We start from the raw sequence: 17,820 nt of genomic DNA, 5'->3' as shown, positions 1-17,820 counted from the left end.
GCCTGGGTCTCAGGTCTCCTCACCGGCGCCTCCGGGGAGTTCTAGAACTCAATGCCTGTGTAGCTACGTGGGCGGAGCGTGCAGGCCCTGGGGACGTCACCAAGTGCCCCCAGAGAAAGGACCAGGTCCAGGTCAACATAGCTGAGGCAGCTCGTCAGGGGCTCTGGCCTGGCGGTGACTGTTCGGAGGCTCTCGGGCGGATAACTTGATGCACACTTCCTCCCCAGCCAGCTCCGAGGGGGCCAGGAGCCCAGCCAGCCCCCACATCGTGATGGGCGCTCCTTGGCCTGGGTCCAGGCTCCTGAGCCCAGACTTGTAGGAATGGTCCCCATGGGCTCGTAGTCACTCCCCACTCCCTTGGTTATGTAGCCCCCACCCTGCCCCTTGGGGTAGGAGGCTGCTGCACCCAGCCTTGCCAAGGTCTTGAGGGCTGCTTGCTCGATCCCCTCTCGCAGACACCCCTGATGGCTCAGGCCACTTGACTGGGCCGCAGAAGCCGGGGTCTCAGGGATGGGGAGTCTGAAGATGCTCATAGGAGGGTCCCTGAGCGCCTGGGCCCTGAGCGCCTGGGCCTCATTGTGCCCGGAGAACTTTTTTTTTTTTTCTTTTTTTGAGACGGAGTCTAGCTCTGTTACCCAGGAGTGCAGTGGCTGATCTTGGCTCACTGCAACCTCCGATTCCCTGGTTCAAGCGATTCTCCTGCCTCAGCCTCCTGAGTAGCTGGGATTACAGACATGTGCTACCACGCCCGGCTAATTTTTGTATTTTTAGTAGAGATGGGGTTTCACCATGTTGGCCAGGCTGGTCTCGAACTCCTGACCTCAGGCGATCCTGACCTCAGGCGATCCTGACCTCAGGCGATACGCCCGCGTTGGCCTCCCAAAGTAATGGGATTACAGGCGTGAGCTACCGCACCGGGCCTGTGCCCGGAGAACTCTAAACATGCAAACCCTTTAATGTTTGAACTTTCGGTGACCTGGGGCAGGGGCGAGCCACGGAGAAACCACAGCCACAAGCCCCCGGGGTCCCCGGCAACCCAGGGCTCGGGCGGCACCGCGCGCCTCGAGCAGGGCGTTGTATCACGCCTGCTGCTCCGCCTCGCCTGCCGCCGCCACGCGCAGGCTGTTGTCGTGGGTGTAGAGGAGGATCAGGTGGTGCTGGCGCGTCTGCGCGCTTGTCACGCGCCCGCCAGGCTTAGGCTGAGCTGGGGCCGTGCCCGGCCAGCCCGAAACTTCTGATCGCTCTCAGAAGACTCGGGACGCGGCGGGTCTGCGCGCAGGTGGCGGCAGAGTCGCACGTCTGCAGGGCAGGCCCAGGGCAGCGGCTGGCTGAGGGGCATGGTGGCCATTCCCGGCTCTCCCCGGGGCCGCCGTTCGTGGGCTTCATTCAGGGCCGAAGGCAATAAAGTGACTGCAGGAGAGGCAGAGATGGCTGGGTCTCGTGTCCTGAGCGCGGGGAGAGGCCAGCAGGGGTGGGGGTGAGTCTGGGCAGGGAGTCCAGCGTCTTGATGTCCAGCGTCTCTCCTGGGCTCCTGACTGGAAGTTTGGGGCAAGGGCTCTGCGCACAGCGAGTGTCCCAGTGGCTGCTGCCCGTGGCCTGGGCTCCCCACTACCTCCCTCCCTCAGCCGACCGCTCCTGAGCCCCCACCCCACGAGACGAATCCTCACGTCGCCCGGGCGCTGGAATTTGAGTAGGGAAGTCCAAGAGAGGCGGCCTCGACGCCAAGACTGAGCCTTTACAGGGGCAGGGAGCGTGGGGGCGTCTCTACCGATCAGCTGACTGCGGTCCGGACACGTCGTCCGGGCAACCGAGAAAGCCTCCGTGTGAGGCCAGTGTGATCGGACTTGTGGCAGCGGTGGTGGCGCTGGCGATTAGAGGGCGGTGGAGCGGGGCCTCCACGCACCCTGCCGGCTTCTGCCGCGCCCCCCTCGGCCTATAGGTGTCCTTCCTGTGTGTAACCCCTTCCCATCCAGGAGTGGTTTTGTGCCCTTCCAAGTAACCCAAGGAGCCACCATCACTGAGCACTACGCTGGATTATTTCTGAGCTGGAGATTCAGTTTCTTGAGGGTTGGGGGTGATAGGAGGTGACTTGGAATAAGTAGGTTCAGGGGGTAGTCCCTGTGCACAGACCATACCCGCTGGAACCCAGTCAGGTGGCCACTGAAGGAGACCTCAGAGGAAGAGGCCATCTCTCAGGAAGACCCCCTCGGGCTGCCCCATTGCTCTGGGCCCCTCCTCACCACCATTGCCCAAAAATGTCACCCCAGGACCACCTGAAGGCTCTGCCCATGGATGTGTGGACTTCCTGGTGGAGGTACCCTTTGCTTCTTGAAAAAATTGCGATTGGGCTGGGGACTGGGCATTTTTGCACTCAGTTCTGATCCAAGGACCACTGACCACCCCCCCCAGGGGGATGGGGGTGAAGGTGCACAAGACAAACCAGCAGGTGACACCTGGCGGGAACTTAGAGGACCCTGAGATATCACCCAAGGCGACTAAGGTGCCTAAAGGGGGAAGCTGAGAGTCAGGGAGAGGCCAACGTGCAGCCCCCATAAAGATGGCGTTCAGGGAGGAGCTCCCTCAGGCAAGGGACAAGATACGACAAAGACGTAACAAGAGAACAGAAGCAAGGACCCAGACCTAGTGCAAGGGCCAGGGCAGCCTGAGCAGGGCGGGCAGGGCTTCCCACCATGCTTCCTGCTTCTTGGGGAAGGGGCCCCACGTGAGTGGGAATATGGGAGACAAGTGCTGTGTACATGGAGCTGGGGTCCTCGTACACCTATTCCAAGGTCACACTGAGAGGGAGATGTAGGGAACCAACCAGCACCCAACCAGCATGCAGCCTTGCTCCAGGTGACCCCTGGTAAGCCAAAGCCCCACTGGGGTGCAGGAGAGGCTCGCAGCACAGGCGGTGTGGTGTGGGGTGGGGGGTGGGGGGGGCATGGGGCGGGGCTTGGCAACTGCCCAGTGGTAGGTGTTGGCCACAGAGAGGCGATGGCTCCGTAAATGGCCACCAAAACTGGACTGTGTTCAAGGCCATAGCCCCACGTGGCCAAGGGCCTTGATACAGGCACCATGTGCAAAGGGGCAGGGTCACAAAAGACATGTGCATGCCCCTCCCCCTCCCAGTCCTGCTGCTGCCTCAAGGAGGCCACCAAAGGGCCCCTGTCCCTGCTGTACTCCTGGCTCAGGAGCCTTTTTTACTCCCTGAGGCTTGAAGATACCTGAGGAAGATCTCTTTATACCTTCCCCTTCCCATTCCCCATCAACCAGGTCCCCCTGCAGCACCCTTCCTTGTGAAATCACAGCTGCTATGACAGTGACCAGCTCCAAACCACCCTGTCACTGAACCTTGGGTGCTAGGTGATGCATGGGCAGGAAAGGCAGGAAGAGCAGGGATCTGAGGGTCTGGTGTCTGGGCAAGCCTCGGAGGTGGGGTGGGTGCTGATCAATGCCAGGTGATCAATGCCAGGTGATCGGACCCACTGAGTACCAGGACAAGCCTGGAGTCACGCAACTGGCCTACATCAGTTGCCTTGGCAACACACTGCCCTTGGCCCTACCCCGAAAATATTTCAGCTGGTAGCCCTGGTAACTTGAGTGGCTCCCCAGGGACAGGAAGTGGCAGAACCTCAGCTCTGCCTCTCCCAACCTGAAGGGTACACTTTTCATCCGTCAGGGACGGGGCACTGCGTTCTCAGCCCCTATGGAGGAATGTTATGGAGTTGGGGGAATCCACAGGGAAGAGACTAGGCTGTTCCAGTGTGCCCTTCCTTCCTCAGCCTGAGGCCTTGCTCCTCTGTGGAAGGCAACACAGGGACAGAGCCACACCTTCAGCCCCTACCCTCAGCCCTGCTCCCATCTCCTGGCCCGCAGGTCTGACCTGCAAGCTCCAATGTGGAGACACTTGGGGGCTTACTCCTGCTTCCTCACACATGGGGATGGCCCACAGGTGACCGGCTGAATGCTGGGGCCATGCTAGAGGACTGCTGTCAGCAGAGCACGGTCAGAAGACCGGTGTGAGCCCAGGCAAGCCACTGTAGCCCCATGGTGTGTGCAGTGGGTTTGAATCTGCAGCTACCAGGCAATGTTTTCTCCATTTCCTCTCAGGCCAGGCCTTTCTCCATTCTTTGCTGCTCTCCAGGAGAGGTGGCTCATTGTGCTGGAGCCTGAGCTGCTGAGGCTGCCCCAGCCAAGGAGGGCAGCTCCTAGTGTCAGCCTGTGCCCAGAGAACCCTGGGGCCTGAGGCTGACCTGGCGTTAACTTCTTACTGCTCATCTAGCTCTGGCAGCGAGCAGGCTGGAGTCCTTGTGGGCTGGAGGGGAGGGAGTCTGCAGGGAGGACCCGGGTCTGGACCCAGACAGTGAAGAGATGCCGGGACACAGTATGGGGTGACAGAAGTGGGGGAAAGCCCTTCGGTTTAGCCTCAGTTCCAAACCTCGGTGCTCCTGGCATAAGGCAAGCTGGTGGGGGAAGAACAGAAAGGCTCCTCCCCCTAATACACCATAACAGATTCCAGCTGCCCTCCCTCCAGCTCTAAGCAGAAAGGAAAGAACTGGTAAGAGTATTAGGTAGAGGGACACAGAAATAATCTAGGGTGGCAAAGAGGGGAGAAAGAGAAGAGATGGAACAAGCGAAGGTCAGGGAGCGAAGCGGGAGACTACCCAGGAGACAGAAGGAGGGCAGAGGCTGGGAGAAGAACAGGAACAGAAAAGATGGGTCCTGATTTTTGGAAAAGACAGGGATGCCAAGCCCGGCCTAGAAAATAGCAGCAGCTAGAGGTATTTCCAGAAAAATCTTTTTTTTTTTTTTTTTTTTTTTTTTTTTTTTTTGAGACGGAGTCTCGCTCTGTAGCCCAGGCTGGAGTGCAGTGGCCAGATCTCAGCTCACTGCAAGCTCCGCCTCCCGGGTTCACGCCATTCTCCGGCCTCAGCCTCCCGAGTAGCTGGGACTACAGGCGCCCGCCACCTCGCCCGGCTAGTTTTTTGTATTTCTTAGTAGAGACGGGGTTTCACCGTGTTATCCAGGATGGTCTCGATCTCCTGACCTCGTGATCCACCCGTCTCGGCCTCCCAAAGTGCTGGGATTATAGGCTTGAGCCACCGCGCCCGGCCCAGAAAAATCTTCAAAGTAAATACACAGGTCGCCCAATTCCCATATCTCTTTGCTGCTCTCTGTGGAAGACCCAGACAAACCCCAAGAATGAACGGCCACGGGGCCAGGGCAATGGTGGAAAGGGAGGGGCCTCTCCTGGCCTCGGGCCAAACAGCAAGGCGGCCTCTGCCCAGCCAGGTGAGGTGTTTGCCACCCACCCCCTGACCAGGTCTGTCTTGTCAGCACAAATAGCCCAGACACCACGGCTGTTGCCACAACATCCCCAGGTGGAAAGAGCCTGGGGCAGAGAATGTCCCAGACCCAGGAGGGGCCTACTTCCACCTCCACGTTGGCACCAACCTCCTTTGCCCACCCTGACCCCAAGTGGGCATTCCCCTCACATCAAACAAACTCCAGTCCCCGGCAGTGGCGGCCCCTCTCCCGCCATGCTTCTTCTCGTTGCTAACACAGGACTCTTGTTTAGACAGGGACCAGCTGTGCCCTGTCTCTGGCCAATGGCAGCATCATCACTGGCCCGGGCAGTCCAGCCCAGCAGAGCCAGGTCAAGGATCAGTCATGTTGACTGACCTGCAACCCTTCAAAGTGGCCTGAAGCAAAACCACGAGAGCCATTTTCTCTTTCGTTCAAATGCAGTTCTTTTCTAACACTGCCTGCAATGAGCTTTGGTGCAGAGATTTGGGGATGGGGAGGCACATGGAGAAAAAAAAAAAAAGACCAGGCAATTGCACAAAGCCTTTCCCTGGAAAACCCAGGCTCTGGGAATGGTGGGGGTCAGGACACATAGCTACCCCCCTCCAGCCCTGGAGCTCCGGCTTTGATGGTCGAGGCACAGTTGGGGATTCATCCCATTCCCCACATATGAGAGCAGTCTGGGAGCGGGAGATCGGCTGGGTGTGTGTATATATGTATGTGCATATAGATAGATCTATTTATATATAATAGGCTATATTAGAAAATCCTCTCTATGTATAAATATAAAACACTGGTATCCAAACATGACACCAACAGCTAACTAAAGTGCTTGACAGGAGCTGGGCCCGGGTGAGCTCAAAGGTAAACCGCTCATCCTGGGCGCTGGGGAAGCAAAACAATGGGGGACCCCTTCAGCACGGGGTGCTGCAGGAGGAAAGTATGCACTGGCCAAGCTGGGCCACCAAGAGCACTTGGGCCACCTGGGCCTTCTGGCTCCCGGGACTGTCTGGTCACTGCCCCGTCAACACTGTGCCTCATGTTTCCCCTACCTTCCCCACTGCACTCCCATCCACGAGGAGCACAGCGCTGGCGAGCTGGGCCGAGGGAAGAGCTGTTCCCACGGGGTAAGGCTGGCCAGTCTGTGCTCGCAATGTCCTCCACCCACAGGGCTGGGAGTGGGGGAGCACTGTGCAGAGAGCAGGGGAGCAGGGAGCTGTCCTAACTGATCATTTGAAAAAAATCCCTCCCCTCAACTATCACTCCTCCAGGCCAGGCCCTGCCCGCACTCCTCCTGGGCTTCCTGCCTGGGTGGGGGTGGGACGAGGGAGGGGAGCAGAGGCTTTGTGGAATCTGAGGACAGCCACCTTTCACCTGTAGGCCCCAAGCAAAGCATTAGCACCTCCACCATCCCTAAGGCCCATAGAAACGCCCACAGGTAAGTGGTCACCAGAGCTCTAGGGAGCAGAGGGCCCCAGAAGGCAGGGAAGAGGTCCCCCAAAAACACAGTGCTACAAGAAGGGGTTGGTGGTTGGAGGCTTGGAGGCGAATGGGCTTGATGAAGGTCCAGTCTGGAAAGAAAGAACAACACGTTTTCCAGTTAGGGGAGAGGAGCTGGAAGCTTAGAAGAAAGGCAGCCAGGAGTCCTTTCTCCTGAAAAATCGCTATGCTGAGGGCAGTGGGAAAGTGAGGGAGAAGAGGCCAGGCGTGGTGGCTCATACCTGTAATCCCAGCACTTTGGCAGGCTGAGGTGGGCTGATCACCTGAGGTCAGGAGTTCAAGACCAGCCTGGCCACCATGGGAAAACCCTATCTCTACTAAAAATACAAAAATTAGCCAGGTGTGGTGGTGCACACCTGTAGTCCCTGCTACTCAGGAGGCTGAGGCAGGAGAATTGCTTGAACTTAGGAAGTGGAAGTTGCAGTGAGCCGAGATTGGGCCACTGAAGTCAAGCCTGGGAGACAGAGCAAGACTGTCTCAAAAAAAAAAAAAAAAAAAAAAAAGGAAAGTGAGGGAGAAGGGAGCCAAGGACAGGGATGGAATGGCATGGGAGATGCCAGCGCCCAGAAGAGCTGAGGCCCAAGCTCAGCCCTGGCTTGGACAACGCAGACCTTCACGAGAAAGGGGCGCAGGGGCCACCTCACATCAGCCTCTTCTGGAAGGATTGTCCCAGAGGGAAAGCCCACTCATCGTACCACAGCACCCCTGCTGGGGTACTCACCATGAAGGGGTTGGTGGAGATCCCAACTGGCTGGCTCAGTGGCCTCTGTCCCAACTTGGCTGATCCTAAGTCCCCGAAGGAAGAGCCTGGGGGGCAAGAGCAGTCACTCAGCTGACACCAGCCCACCTTCCTGCAGGCAGACAGCAAGGGAGGCCCTCCTAAACTGGGGGAGTAAGGGAAGGGAGCAGTGGAAGTACCCGGGCAGGTCTGGCGCTTCCCTGGTCCCCCCCTGCTGGTCAGAAACAGCACTGCATGGGCTCTGATGAGGTCGAAGGGACAACTAACTGATCTCTATGCAGAGACTGGACGGGGTGAAAGGGGTTGTCCATTTGCAGCTCTTACCATTCTGCTGCTGAGCCAGTGGGGTCTGCGGGGGGAACAGCGGTGCTGGGAAGGAGCTGGCAAAGGCCCCAGTGGGTGGCACTGCCTGGGGGAAGCCAGGCCCAGCACTGCTCATCCCAAAGCCTGGCCCTATGAAGTGAGAGATGAGAGGTTCGGGTGAACTTCTGGAAGGTGGGCTGGAGAACTGTTTTTCCTAAGTCCCTCCAAGATGGGAAAATGGGATATGGTTTTTTCCTGACATGAGAAGCGAGGGACCCAGCAGAAATACCCTGAACCAGCCATGGAACTCTTCTGCTTCTCACACCACCAAACAACCCTGCCCTCTTCCTGCCCAGGGGTGCGTGGCAGGGAGGGCATAGTGGTTCCAGGCACGGGCATGGTGCAGGACTGGGCTAGCCTCCCACTACCTGCTAAACTGCAAAAACGGTGCAAACTTCTAACGCTGTCTGTGCCTTAGTTCTCTCATCTCTAAAATGGGGACAGTCCGTCTCCTAGGGCTGCTGTGAAGATTAAATCAGGGCCACAAAACCCTCAGCAATGGGCCCACCACACAGCTCTGCTGCATTCACTCTTATTCCTCTCTCCCCGGCCTCGAGGCTTCAGCCAGCATGAGTCTGAAGGGAGAGCAGCAGAGGCTGGGGAGGGCTGGGGTGAGAGGAGACCACAGGCCTGGAACTGATGGAAGCAGGGAACAGCGTGAGTGTTTCAGGTGGCTTAATCTTCGGGGCACAGAAGAGACTGGGGCTGGGTGCCCAAAGGGACACTGCCGAGGGCTGGAGACAGGAGAATCGTTGCCACTGTTGGTCAACTTTAAAACAGTCTTCAGTGCGGTCTCCGGTAAGTAGTTGCCTGTGTGCTTCTAATTCTAAACTCTGGCTCTGTGACCTGGGTGCTAGGTGGCCTGGCACCGTGTGGGCAGGGGAAGAACCAGGCTGTCTGCTTCTCCCGACAGTGTGAGACAAAGGGTTAAGTGAGAGACTGCAGGGTAATGTGAGCCCTGGGAGTCTCAGACGGTCAGGACAAGGGACCGTGCTGGAGGCTTACCTGGCGCCAAGCCATTGGGCTGGAATGGGTTGGTGGAAGGCAGCGGGGGCTGGGCGGCGGGAGCTGCAAAAGGGTTGGTGAAGGCTGCCCAGGAGGAATGGGGAGCAGAGGGAGAGAGAGATGGTTACTTTTTTTCTCACTTGCTTCATCCTGTGATGCCTAAGCATTCCTCTCAATCTATCCCCTTCCCACCCTGTCCAGAGTCCCCAGACTCCTCCTGGCCTCAGGTCCCCTCCCCTGGGTCTCCACAGGCAGGACTCACCTCCAAAGGCCAGCCCTGTGCTGCTGCTGCTGCCCATTGTGACAGACTGGAGTGGGGGGACCTGGCCAGCCATCCCGAAAAGGCTGCGACACGGGGAGAGAGAAGTCATGCACAGCTGCCAGGGCCAATCAAACCTGAGTGAGGGGCCAGGAGATGCCAACCCACCTTGCTCTTCAGGGTGAGTGAGGGAGAGGAGGGGAAGGGAGAACCGCCAGGAGATGCTGATGGGGCTGGGAGGAGCAAGGCCAGGCTTCGGGCGGCTCTCCTGCCCTAGAGCAGACTGCCCACTGTCCATACCTACCTGCTAGGAACACCTGCAGTGGGCACCCCGGGTCCCAGGAAGCTGCCCACGTCTGTGAGGCTGTTTGGCTGACTGGTGGGTGCCAGCGGAACGGCACCAAATGGAGTCCCCTGGCTGCTCCCTGGGCAGTTGTGGAAAATACAACAGGGAGAGCTGAGGTGAGACAGAGCGGGAGGGGCAGGAGAGGAGATGGAGATGGCGGTGGTGATGGATTGGAGTCGTGGCATGACAGGCGCCCACTGGGTTCTCTGAGCCAGCCCATTTTCCCCGGGACCACCCAGTTCAGGAGGTCTTGTCTCCCACCAACAGTTCTCGGCAAGGTGACAGCCCAGTCCTTCTCCATGTCCCCTGCGCTCAAAGCTGCGCTGCGGAGAGGAAAGCAGCTCGTCCCTGGGTCAGGCTGTTCTCCTCCTGCTCCCATTTGGCTTTCATGTCCCACTTTTCCCTCAAGAGATGGAAAAGCCTGTCCTTTCCTCAAACCCGCCTTTCCATTTATCAGAACGTGGCAGGGAGGGGCAGGCAGAGGCACCATGGAGGACAGTAAGTCCCATCACACTCAGGAGGCTCCTGGCCTGTGCAGCCTCCAGCCGTCAGCACTATCTCTTCCCCATGTAGCTGCTGCCTCTCAGGAGGCCGCCCCAATGCCCTGAGCCTGGACGCTCTGCTCATGGCGCCAGCCCCGCTGCCGGGTTCTCCTGCCCTCTCTCCTCTTCACAGCCAAAAAGAAAAAGCACAGAGGGCAAGGCCCACATGGACATCTTACAAAACAGCCGAGGGCCAAGAGTCCTGGAAATTCCAGGCAATCTTGTCTCAGGGAAAGAGGTGGAGTCCCTGTCATTTTAAGAGAGCCTCCTCTTTGTGCATCAAAGTCTCCTCTCTATCTTGGGACCCTATTGACCACACTGGGCTGCTGTGAATGTAAAAGAAGAGTCCAGATGGAAAAAGGCTTTATTGACAGGACTCGGTGGTTCGTGCCTATAATCCCAATACTTTCAGAGGCCGAGGAGAGCAGATTACTTGAGGTCAGGAGTTCGAGACCACCCTTGGCAACATGGCAAAACCGTCTCTACTAAAAATACAAAAATTAGCTGGGCATGGTGGCAGGCGCCTGTAATCCCAGCTACTTCAGAGGCTGAGGCAGGAGAATCACTCCAACCCGGGAAGCAGAGGTTGCAGTGAGCTGAGATCACACCATTGCACCCCAGCCTGGGCAGCAAGAGCAAAACTCCCTCTCAAAAAAAAAAAAAAAAAAAAGGGGGGGGCCGGGCGTGGTGGCTCAAGCCTGTAATCCCAGCACTTTGGGAGGCCGAGATGGGCGAATCACAAGGTCAGGAGATTGACACCATCCTGGCTAACATGCTGAAACCCCGTCTCTACTAAAAAATACAAAAAACTAGCCGGGCGAGGTGGCGGGCGCCTGTAGTCCGCGCTATTCAGGAGGCTGAGGCAGGAGAATGGCTTAAACCCGGGAGGCGGAGCTTGCAGTGAGCTGAGATCCGGCCATTGCACTCCAGCCTGGGCAACAGAGCGAGACTCCATCTCAAAAAAAAAAAAAAAAAAAGGAGATCTGGCTGGGTGTGGTGGCTCACGCCTGTAATCCTAACACTTTGGGAGGCCAAGGTGGGCGGATCATGAGGTCAGGAGATCAAGACCATCCTGGCTAACGTGGTGAAACCCCGTCTCTACTAAAAATACAAAAAAAAAAATTAGCCGGCAGGGCGCGGTGGCTCAAGCCTGTAATCCCAGCACTTTGGGAGGCCGAGACAGGCGGATCACGAGGTCAGGAGATCAAGACCATCCTGGCTAACACGGTGAAACCCCGTCTCTACTAAAAAATACAAAAAACTAGCCGGGCGAGGTGGCGGGTGCCTGTAGTCCCAGCTAACGTAGTCCCAGCTACTCGGGAGGCTGAGGCAGGAGAATGGCGTAAACCCGGGAGGCGGAGCTTGCAGTGAGCTGAGATCCGGCCACTGCACTCCAGCCTGGGTGACAGAGCGAGACTCCGTCTCAAAAAAAAAAAAAAAAAAAATTAGCCGGATGTGGTGGCGGGCGCCTGTAGTTCCAGCTACTCAGGAGGCTGAGGCAGGAAAATGGTGTGAACCCAGGAGGCGGAGCTTGCAATGAGCTGAGATTGCGCCACTGCACTCCAGCCTGGGCAACAGAGCGAGATTCCATCTCAAAAAAAAAAAAAAAGAGGGAGATCTTCCACATGCTAGGCACTATGCATAAATAACAGCGACCTGGGCCTTAAGTTGGAGAAGTTGAGAATCTAGCAGGGAAGACGAAGTGCCCAGTGCCTACTTGCTGCCAGGTCCTGAAGCCCCGCTCCCTCTCACTGAGTGTCGGCACTTGGAAGACAGTGCTCTCCTTTGCCACCTCCTTCCTAAATGTCTGAGCTTTCTAGATGAACGAGTGCTGGCTGCCAGCTTCCTCCTGGGAAAGGTTACAATGCCACTGTGCTTACTTGGTCATCAATCCTTTCTAATCCACAGACTGTTAGGCAGGCTAGAAAGCCAGCTGGCTGGGGCCGGGCCCAGTGGCTCACACCTGTAATCCCTGCACTTTGGGAGGCTGAGGCAAGCAGATCGCTTGAGGTCAGGAGTTCGAGACAAGCCTGGCCAACATGGCAAAACCCTGTTTCTACTAAAAGCACAAAAATAAGCTGGGCATGGGGGTGCATACCTGTAATTCCAGCTACATGGGAGGCTGAGGCACCAGAATCACTTGAACCTGAAAGAGGAAGATTGCAGTGAGCCAAGATCAAGCCACTGCACTCCAGCCTAGGCAATAGGGCGAGACTGTTTAAAAAAAAAAAAAAGCCAGCAGCATGGTGTTGGATCCTCTACTGACTCTTCCAGTTGAGGCCTTTCCCTGTCTGCCTGCCTCCAAGTACAGTGTGTGGAATTTCCACGCGAGCACGGCTCCCTCTCCTCGGATGGCTGACTCTTTGTACTACTGTGGTCCTTCATGTTCCAGGACCTCACCCCAGTGAGGACCAAGCTGGGAGAGAGGCTGCAGGCCATGCTGTGCCTCCCTGTGAACACTAGGGGGCAGAACCATCCCTAGCCTAGGCGGGGTTGGCCCTTTGCACAGAGTGCATTCTCATAAAGGAGGTGGTGGCCCAAGAAACACCTGCGCTCCTGTTTGCTTTTCATTTCATGTACTTTTTTTTTTTTTTTTTTTTTTTGAGGCAGGGTTTCATTCCAGTTGCCCAGACTGGAGTGCAGTAGCACAATCTCAGCTCACTGAAGCCTCGACCTTCAGGGCTCAGCTGATTCTCCCACCTTAGCCTCCTGAGTAGCTGGGACTATAGGCGCATACCACCATTCCCAGCTAATTATTTGTAGTTTTGGTAGAGAAGAAGTTTTGCCATGTTTCCCAGGCTGGTCGCGAACTCATGAGCTCAGGTGATCCGCCCACCTCAGCCTCCCAAAGTGATGGGATTACAGGCATGAGCCACCACACCCGGCCTTCATGCGCTTCTTACGCCACGCAGCTAGATTTCTACCATGCCTTATCGCAGTTTCAGAGAAGCAGTTTTGAAAACCTCCCCTCTCTCCATACTCCCCCTCAGAAATATAAAAATAAAAGCAGGCTTGTCAGAAGAGACACCCACCTCTCAAAATCTCCTCTCAGTTCACACCCAATAGCTAAATCACACTCACAGGAACACCTGCATGATCATGGTGTAGTGGGAAGTGGTTCTGCCAATTATCAGCATTAGATCTGGGCCAAGTTGAGCCAGTTTCCTGCAAAGGGAGGCTCTTTCCTTCCTCATGGACATAGTGCATGAAGGTGCCCAACAATGGCAGAATCCTCAGAAATGTTCCTTGGCTCTGGGTTTGGCTGTAAGTTGACTGTTTTTGTTTTGTTTTGTTTGAGACAGAGTCTTGCTCTGTCACCCAGGCTGGAGTGCAGAGGCACAATCTCAGCTCACTGCTACCTCAGCCTCCCCGGTTCAAGCAATCTTCCTGCCTCAGCCTCCCCAGTAGCTGGAACTATGGGCACGCACCACCATGCCCGACCAATTTTTGTATTTTGGTAGAGGGGGTTTTCACCATGTAGGCCAGGCTGGTTTCAAACTTCTAACCTCAAATGATGCACCCCCTCAGCCTCCCAAAGTGCTGGGATTACAGGTATAAGCCACTGCACCCAGTGATTGACTGCTTTTTGAGACAGCCAGATAGTGGACAAAAGGTTTAATGCTTGGAACATCCGTGGGGCTGAGCCCTTCCTTCTCCCTGAGTCTGCCCCAAAAACTCTTGTCTTTAGAGCAATCAATTGTACAGGGAAGGCATTTCAGAAGGGACACATCTATAACAACTTTATATAGGCTGTTTCCTCGAGTGCTCCCATTCCTGGGAGCACACCTTTCTTACTAAATTGAATATTCCTGCACCAATGTACAATTTCTGCCAACAGCACACAAGAAGGTCCTTTTCCCCACATGATACTGGCCATTATCAATCTAAAAATTTTGCCAATATGATGTGCAAAACTATCTTATCCTAGTTTGCATTTCTCTGATTAGTTAGGTTGAGGATATTTTCTTTTTTTTTTTTTTTTTTGAGACCAAGTCTTGTTCTTGTCGCCCAGGCTGGAGGGCAATAGTGCGATCTCTGCTCACTGCAACCTCCGCCTCCCAGGTTCAAGCGATTCTCCTGCCTCAGCCTCCCAAGTAGCTGCGATTACAGGCGCCTGCCACCATGCCCGGCTAATTTTTGTATTTTTAGCAGAGATGGGGTTTCACCATGTTGGCAAGGCTGGTCTCAAACTCCTGACCTCAGAGTGATCCACCTGCCTCAGCTTCCCATACTGCTGGGATTATAGGCATGAGCCACCACGCCTGGCCTATTTTCATATTTTTTTTCTGAGTGTTACCTGCTTGTATCTCTTGTCCATTATTCTATTTTAATATTTGCAGGAATTTAAAAAATACTTTATAGATACTAACTTCCATCTGTTTTTCTATGTTGTATCGTCTCTCCATCTGTTTCATGCCTTTTTTTTTTTTTTTTTTTTTTTTTGAGACGGAGTCTCGCTCTGTCGCCCAGGCTGGAGTGCAGTGGCCTGATCTCAGCTCACTGCAAGCTCCGCCTCCCGGGTTCATGCCATTCTCCTGCCTCAGCCTCCCGAGTAGCTGGGACCACAGGCGCCCGCCAGCTCACCCGGCTAGTTTTTTGTATTTTTTAGTAGAGACGGGGTTTCACTGTGTTAGCCAGGATGGTCTCGATCTCCTGACCTTGTGATCCACCCGTCTCGGCCTCCCAAAGTGCTGGGATTACAGGCTTGAGCCACCGCGCCCGGCCCTGTTTCATGCCTTTAAGCTTTGTTTATGTCATCTTTTATCATACAGAATGTGACCTATGGCCAGGCATGGTGGCCCATGCCTGTAATCACAGAATTTTGGAATGCCAAGGCAGGCGGATCACTTGAGGTCAGGAGATTGAGACTGGCCTGGCCAACATGGTGAATGAAACTCCATCTCTACTAAAAATACAAAAATTAGCCGGGCACGGTGGCATGTGCCTGTAATCCTGCTACTCAGGAGGCTGAGGCAGGAGAATCGCTTGAATGAGATTGCACCATTGCACTCTAGCCTGGGCGACAGAGTAAGACTCTGTCTCAAACAACACACAAACAAAAAAACAAAAAACAACAACAAAAACTAGAATGTGACCTATGTGATTTATCTTTGTTAGAATTTATGGAGATTTTGTTTCCTAGTTTCTTTCTTACTTGTCTGCTAGTCATGTGGGAAAGCACTGCACAAATTATAGTCTACCAAAATACAAATTATAGTCTCCTACTCCTTTGGCTTATTAAATTCTGATTGTGTCTAATAGTTTTTGCTTCGTGAATCTCACCGGTATGAGGTCAGTTATTTTAAGTACATGGTTTTGAGAACCTCTTTGTGAACTTTTTTTTTTTTTTTTTGAGACAGAGTCTTACTCTGCCACTCGGGCTGGAGTGCAGTGGCACGATCTCGGCTTGCCGCAGCCTCTGCCTCCCAGGTTCAAGTGATTCTCCTGCCTTAGTCCCCCGAGTAGCTGGGATTCCAGGTGCCTGCCACCACGCCCAGCTAATTTTTGTATTTTGAGTAGAGATGGTGTTTCACCATGTTGGCCAGGCTGATCTCAAACTCCTGACCTCAGGTGATCTGCCCACCTGGACCTCCCAAAGTGCTGGGATCACAGGTGTGAACCACCATACCCAGCCAACTTTTATCAATATATGTTTCTTCTTGTCGCCCTCCAAAATGATAAAATAGAAACAAAAGCAGCTAATCAGCTCACAGTGGCACAGTGAGAAGGCTGTGGGCAGAGCATGAGTCAAGAAGTCTGGGCTCTGGTCTCAGCTTGGTCACTCTTGGCCTGCACGACTAGGGAAATTGCTTAATTGCCTTATCTGTCAAATGACCAAATTTTAAGGGTTCTTTCCAGCCCTCAAAACTCTATGATCAGAGGTGCTTGGGTAGGCTCTGGGGTGGGGAGAATAACTTACCAAAGCTGTAACTTTCAGTTAGCATCCGACTGGCTGGCAGTGAGGGTGGGGAAGAGAAGGATGGGTAGAGGAAGGGAAAAAGAAAGAGTGTATGTCACTGGCTTTTCCCCAGACATCTGGGCCTGACAGCGAGCACTGCAGCTGCCCTCCCATTGTCCAGGATGTCCAAAGGCAGAAGGCACCCAAAGGCTATGAAGACTCGACATCTAGAGCTTAGGAAGGAGCAGAATGCTTTAAGAAGGCCTGAAGAGTCTCTTGCAATGGCTAAATAGCATAGTTTTTTGGTTTTGTATGTTTATTTGTTTTGAGACAGGGTCTCACTCTGTCACCCAGGCTGTAGTGCAGTGGCACAGTAATCACTCACTGCAGCCTCACACTCCTGGGTTCAAGTGATCCTCCCACCTCAGCCTCCCAGAGTATTAGGATTACAGGCATGAGCCATTGTGGCTGGCAGCAACGTAGAGTTTACAGGCCTTTGGTCTTAGTGGGATGGATGAGGACTTCTGGAGACTACCTTGACCCTTGACCCTTTGGGACAGTGTACCATGCAGACAAGAGCACCTTAGAGAAAAAGGTCACATCCGTTTAGGACTCAGGTCTTCCATACTTCCTAGTGAAAAGTTTCCTAGTGTATAACCCACACAGCTCCTGCTGCAATCTTAGTCATTTTTCCTTTCATGAAAAAGCAGAACAGTAGAGCCCCCTCTCCCTGACAAGAATGTGTCAGACACACTCATCCTCTCCTGGAGCTGCTTCTCTTTGTGCTTTGCTGCTTTGCTCTTTAGGATAGTGAGGATATGAATGAAGGCTGATTTATGGACATGAACAAATGGACACGGTTGGAAGAGAAAGGAAGCCAGTGGGGCAGAGTTTACCCGCAGGAGTTGGCTGGGCCTGGAACGGGGCTTGACCAGCTGGAGGGAGGCTTCCAAACACAGAAGGGCTGGGGCCACTGCTGAAGGCATCAAAGTTGGCAAAGCCCCCGTGGGAAGGTGTCTGACCTGTAGGTGGAAGAAACATAAAGGTTATACAGAAAATTGTCGGGTGTGGTAGCTCACGCCTGTAATCCCAGCACTTTGGGAGGCCGAGGCGGGCAGATCAGTTGAGGTCAGACGTTCAAGACCAGCCTGGCCAACATGGTAAAACCCTCTCTCTACTAAAAATATAAAAATTAGCTGGCCGTGGTGGTACGTGCCTGTAATCCCAGCTACCTGGGAGGCTGAGGCATGAGAATTGCTTAAACCTGGGAGGTGGAGGTTGCAGTGAGCCGAGATTGTGCCACTCTACTCTAGCCTGGGTGACAGAATGAGACTCTGACTCAAAACAAAAACAAAAACAAAACAAAAACAGAAAAAGAAAAGAAAATGTATATACCTATCTATGTAATATATCTACTAATTCTAAAGGCCAAAGGCCACTCTTATAGGACATCTGCCTTTCCACAGGGTCCTCTTCAGAGGGAAATGGGTGGGGCCTGGGGCCAAGAGCCAGACCCACACAGGGGGACAGGGGCACCCAGGGCCTCCAGGTTCACTCCCTGCCCTCTTCTATCCTTACTCCATGAGGCATTAACATTTTTGTCAGGGCCTAGTTTGGGGCATGAAAATTTTTTTTCATGGAGGAAGGAGCTTGAATTTTTTTTTTTTTTTTTTTGAGACGGAGTCTCACTCTGTCACCCAGGCTGAAGTGCAGTGGCGCGATTGCAGCTCACTGCAACCTCCGCCTCCAGGTTCAAACAATTCTCCTGCCTCAGCCTCCCGAGTAGCTGGGACCACAGGCACGTGCCACCACACTTGGCTAATTTTTTCTTTTTTCTTTTTTTTGAGACGGAGTCTCGCTGTG

The 17,820-nt window shown here is 54.5% G+C and overlaps 1 protein-coding gene and 1 pseudogene across 4 annotated transcripts in view; both read right to left on the bottom strand.

The window, feature by feature from the left end:
• Positions 1 to 957: 957 nt before the first annotated feature.
• IRS3P (insulin receptor substrate 3, pseudogene) lies at positions 958 to 6,715 on the bottom strand (annotated as a pseudogene).
• The window catches only part of AGFG2 (ArfGAP with FG repeats 2), a 27,623-nt gene continuing 15,528 nt past the window's right edge, over positions 5,726 to 17,820 (bottom strand). The window contains exons 6-14 of one of the 4 annotated variants that reach the window (XM_077996362.1): positions 16,854 to 16,979; positions 15,979 to 16,011; positions 12,157 to 12,204; positions 9,475 to 9,595; positions 9,174 to 9,256; positions 8,912 to 8,995; positions 7,868 to 7,996; positions 7,526 to 7,611; positions 5,726 to 6,875 (exon numbers count right to left, since the gene is read on the bottom strand). In XM_077996362.1, the coding sequence (XP_077852488.1) occupies positions 6,816 to 6,875; positions 7,526 to 7,611; positions 7,868 to 7,996; positions 8,912 to 8,995; positions 9,174 to 9,256; positions 9,475 to 9,595; positions 12,157 to 12,204; positions 15,979 to 16,011; positions 16,854 to 16,979 (770 nt within the window). In that variant the 3' untranslated portion in view covers positions 5,726 to 6,815. The remainder of the gene's footprint in view (positions 6,876 to 7,525; positions 7,612 to 7,867; positions 7,997 to 8,911; positions 8,996 to 9,173; positions 9,257 to 9,474; positions 9,596 to 12,156; positions 12,205 to 15,978; positions 16,012 to 16,853; positions 16,980 to 17,820) is intronic. The other 3 variants (XM_015134464.3, XM_015134463.3, XM_015134465.3) reach the window with 3 other exon arrangements.

This window comes from Macaca mulatta, chromosome 3 (assembly GCF_049350105.2).
Source record: "Macaca mulatta isolate MMU2019108-1 chromosome 3, T2T-MMU8v2.0, whole genome shotgun sequence".
NCBI classification, from domain to species: domain Eukaryota; kingdom Metazoa; phylum Chordata; class Mammalia; order Primates; family Cercopithecidae; genus Macaca; species Macaca mulatta.
Note: the sequence above shows the minus strand (reverse complement) of the source record. Positions and strands in the feature narration are given on the sequence as shown.